Below are 5153 nucleotides of genomic sequence, written 5' to 3' on the forward strand. Positions count from 1 at the left end.
CTCTAGCCGATTCCTGCTCTGTTTCCGAAATAGATCTCCGCCTCCGACTTTGCTTCGATCTAATCTTCTTTCCCGATGTCGATATTACCAAATTTGGTTATTAACACTCATACAAAGTCAAATACTCTTGTTTTTTTTTTTCAGTTAAGGTCCCCTTATCATAGTACAACCTTAGTCAAGTGAGGACTGGATTGGCCCATGTACTCCTCTACTCAATGTGGGGAAAAGGTTTAACAAAACTTATACCACAAGTTCTACTGACAAGCCATTAGTAGCTGCTACTCCCTCCGTCCCAAAATGTAGCTATTTCTAGCACAGTGTCTTGTCCCAAAATGAAGCTATTTCTTCACCTACCTCCTCCTCTCAACCAATCACAACCATTCTTCTTCACCTACTTTCTCTTTTCAACCAATCACACACTTCCTCCAATCATTCTCACCTACTTTCTTAATACCCGTACCAACCTTAAAAATGGCTTCATTTTGGGACCGAGGAATTACTACACAAAGTAGTAGTACTCCATAGTACTCTGTCACAATAATATGTCGTTCTGGACAAGTTTCGTATCAAACTTTTAAAAACTTTAAACACCAATACCTTTTTATATTTAAGTTGGATAATGCTTCAAAAACCATGTGTAGAGATTGTTCTAAGAGAAGAACTAATTTCATATAGGTAATTCTATGCATGATCTTTTTTGGATTTAATTTGTCAATGTGTTTTGTATTAAGTAGAAAATTAACGATCAAGATCACATATCCAAAATGAACATGTTTGACCGGAGGGAGCATACACAAAAGTAGACCAAACCATGCAAGTTCTCCGTACTCCAATTAGAGAAGTAGTTTATTCGCTATCTAATGATGGGAATGATGCTTAGTTTACGTATCCATATACATCGGATCCTTGCATGAAAAGGCAATGGGCACTCACATGCATGGCGATCACGTACTCACATGGCCCCACATGATTAGTATCTGCATGCTTCCATTGCAAGTCCCATACATATATACTCCCTCCGTCCCATAATATAAGGGATTTTGAGTTTTTATTTGGACTCGTCTTATTAAAAAAGTTTTGGAATTATTATTTATTTTTGTAACTTACTTTATTATCCAAAGTACTTTAAGCACAACTTTTCGTTTTTTATATTTGCACAAATTTTTTAATAAGACGAGTGGTCAAACAGTGCAAGCAAAAACTCAAAATCCCTTATATTATGGGACGGAGGGAGTATATATCCTCTTCTTCCAATCTTGAACATACTCATCTCATCTCACATACTTAATTCAGTATAGTAATGCCACACCACTTCCTTTATGTATGTACGAAATTGTCCTGCCAGTGGTAAGGTCAGAAATTATCCAAAAGTAAGGCTAAAATAGGGCTTAACTAATGAGTTGTTCGTTTTTTTCTCCCAAAATTTATATGGTGATTTAAGAGGATTTAACCATAATTTTGAAGGTAAGTTTAGGGCTGAAGTCCTAATTGGCCTACTTTCGTCTAAATCTCCGACCTCTGTCAACATACATAATTGGTTATGTTTGTTCCAACTCGCCAAATATCATTTCTAATGATGTTGATATCGAAATGTGAATGGCAGCACTAATGCAAATTGAGAATATGTGGGCTGTAGGCATGGCTGTCCACAATAGTACAGTTAATTTCCTTGGAGAGGACAAAAGTGATGGATGCAATGTTGCAAACCAAAAGTACAGGGAGAGGTTAACTAATCAAAGATTAGGAGTAAAATAAACAAGAAGTTAGAGAAAGCAAAGGGAGAGGAGAAGGATTAAGCCCTTCCAACCCAACACTTCCCATGTGGCATCACCAGCTTTTGTAGCTGCCAACCACCCTTGGATCCGGTGGGGCTGGAGCCCAGATCTGGTCTTCCTTTCCCCTCCTCTTCCACTGCAAGCCAGTGGCATTTGGCCGTAAATTCCACCATAATTGGAGGGTACTGTCCTTTTCACCGCCCCTACATGTATGTTATAACATGGTGATCTGGTCTTACTCATGAAGTCATAACCACCATTTTTAGCGGATGAGAAGCATCCTATTCTTGCATGCCATTGCCATGCATATTTTCATTGCTATGATGAGATATCTTAGATTTGTTAGCTGTAAATTTGTGGTAATTGTCCAAGCTGTAAAATTGATGGAATTTTATTAGTTACTTGGTTTTCTTTTCTCGGATGGATAAGCGAGGATAGAACTAACGAAAATTGCCCGCGCACATATTAAGTAAATTTCATGAGTTTGAAGTACACTTCGCGCCAACACACATTAATATTTATATAGATAGCAAGACTCTATTATAGTCATGTTGTGATTATATTGATCTTTCTATTCATTCGACGATACATACCCGCCAACTCATCAACCCCACTGAGATAGTCGTCTCCACAAATCCGCCTCCCCCCTCCCCCACCCGCACCCAAAAAACAATAATAGTTTGAAGAAAAACATTGTTAGAAAAAAGACAAGCCTGCACCTAGCTACCTTTTCACTGTTGTTGATCACTAAAAAAATAAATTAAAGTGCATTAACCATTTTTTCCACGAGAAATATTATGCAGAGGTCCACCTCGGCTGGCAATACAATGCCTAATTGGCTACTACTCTCTCTGTTCCATATTATAATTCTTTTGTTAGTTAAATTTCTTCGGCTCTAAATGAGTTTATAGAGAAAAAAAATACACCAACATCTAAATCCACCTAAAAAACACAATAAACACATATTTTATGTTGACTCTATTTTAATATATTACAGATGGTATATTTTCCCATAGACTCGATCTTATTAGAAATTTGAGTCATACCGAAACTAAAATGACCGATTTGTCAGGGCATAGCAGACCAGGGAAGGTGGTGGTGGCGGCCTCAGCTCAGTCCTCACTGCAACTGTTTACAGCTTCATCAGTGTGCAGGCCTGAGCTGAAAAAAAAAAACTGCAGAACTAGAATGGCAGAGAAAAGGCCCCTCCCCTCCCTGTTGTTGTTTGTTTCCTTCTTGTTCTCTAGCTTCCTCCTTTTGCCCTCTTCTACCCCATCTGCTGCTTGCTGCTGTAACAACAACAACAACAACAAGAAGAGACTCTGCTGCTCCTTCTTCTGCATGATCAGCTGCATTTGCATCCATCCATCCATCATAATGCTCTCTTCTACCTTCCAAGCCTCAACTTTACAGCATATGGCTTTATTGTACTGTATCATCTCCCTTTTCAACTCAGCCTCTCTGTCCTCTTCCCTTGCTGCCATGCATACATGCATGGTTTCTCTCTGTATACTCCTGTATATTTATCTCTTTTCTCTCTCTCTCTCTCTCTCTGATTATTGTTAGGCTCACTACAATTGCACCCTGGGCACAGTGTGATGGTAAGGAATTGGAGAAGTGATTTGTACACAATGTAATGGTCAATTGATCATGGCATGGAAAGAAGGCAATACTATATATATTGGGGTAAAAAAAAGATCATCTAGAATCACATTAAAAAAATCCCAAATCGACATGGTTGTGTTGTGGTTTGAAGTTTGCCATTTCCATGATCCACAAACGAAGTCGAACTTGGACATGATTTTTTTTTTTTTAGAAAAAAGAAAAGGTTGCACATCATCATCTCATCAACATATTAGATTTTATTGTGTGATTTTAGATGACCTTTTTTATCACGGTTTACATGAGTGTTCACCTAAGTTGCATTAGTAATTTAAGTTAGGCCCATGTATATATTTTGCTAAAATAAATACATTTTCAGAAAACATACAATATATGAACTTGTGCAATGCATATATGGATGTAGTACATATATATCCTGCCCAAAACTTGAAAAATTACCTCCAAATCTCCAATAATCATGTAAAATTCACCTCGAGTAAGAATGCATTACTGTCTGTGTCCTATTATAACAATTTGTCATTGTAAACCCCAGAAGTTACCATTACACCCTCATAACTAATTCCTTTTCTTTTCTTTTCAGTTCTTCTTCTTTTTTTTTTACTTTTACCCTTCTTTCTCTCTCCTCCATTGAAGAGGCCGCTATTTAACGCCTTCGCGCTACCGCCCCGACCTTACTCCTCTCTCTCTCTCTCTCTCTCTCTTCTTCTTCTTCTTCTACCCACTTCTTGCACGCGTGCAAGAACGAGAATTCGATCCCACTCCGACCAATTTCTCGCGCGAATTCGCCGCCAATTCGAGCAGGCAGCAATGGAGTCCCCCGCCGACGATGCCCTCCCGGCGCTGCCGCCGATCAGGACCGCTTTGTCGACCCCGTCGCCGCCGCCGACGACCGTGGAGGTGGAGGTCTCAGCTTCGCCTTCACCGCCGAAGGAGGAGGTGGTGGCGGAGGCGGATGCGGAGGAGGAAGAGCCGTCGACGCCGACGTCGGAGGAGAGCAGGCTGAGGCCGCCGGCGGTGTGCCCGCCGGCGCCGCGAAAGCCGCTGCCGCCGCGGCGGCTGGCGGCGGCGGCGGCGGGGAAGAGGAAGTCGTCGCCGGTGGTGTTCGTCGACGTCCCGCGAGACCTCGCCGCCGTGTTCCGGTCGCTGCCGCCGAAGAAGCGGATCCGGGCGTGGTGATGCCGCCGCGATCTGGCCAGTATAATTTCCCATGGCCGCCCGGCTTCTTGGTTTGGTTGATTTCTTGGAGAATTCCTCGAGTTCTTCCCCTTCTTATTTTTTTCTCCTTTTCTTTTATTCTTAATTTATTTACTGGTGTCCACGGCCATCGTATAAATTATAGTTCTTCGTATAAATAAGGTGTTATTTTTATGTGTGTTTTTTATCTTATTTTTTATGCCTTTGTGTGAAGGAGAATTTGTAGTTGTAGAATTGAGGAGGCTGTTACTGGATGGAAGTGAAAAGCCAAATAATGGTTGTAAGAAAAATTCAGAGAAATCTTGGTAATTATGATAGCTACCAAAACCATTTATTATCATCTTCAGTTCTTCTGTGCTCATGGCCTCTTCGCATGATCTTGTAGATTTTTACGTATTTAAAAATGATCAGGGCAATTTAGGCCGGATCCTTGTCCTAATTGTCCTTAAGAATTTTTGTAAGAAAATTGTTCTTAATGGCTTGGTGAGTCTAACTAGCTCGTGCATGAACACCGTGAAATTAACATGGACAATTTTGGTAGATCTAGCAGCATTCTTACAA

At 40.6% G+C, this 5153-nt stretch overlaps 1 protein-coding gene across 1 annotated transcript; it reads left to right on the top strand.

Moving 5' to 3' along the window:
* The first annotated feature begins 4073 nt into the window (after positions 1-4073).
* Positions 4074-5153, top strand: LOC127785050 (protein app1-like). The gene has a single exon (XM_052312473.1). It carries the CDS (start codon positions 4206-4208, stop codon positions 4572-4574), a length of 369 nt encoding a protein of 122 aa, XP_052168433.1. The 5' UTR covers positions 4074-4205; the 3' UTR covers positions 4575-5153.

The sequence above is a fragment of the Oryza glaberrima genome, chromosome 9 (assembly GCF_000147395.1).
Source record: "Oryza glaberrima chromosome 9, OglaRS2, whole genome shotgun sequence".
Taxonomy (NCBI): Eukaryota; Viridiplantae; Streptophyta; class Magnoliopsida; order Poales; family Poaceae; genus Oryza; species Oryza glaberrima.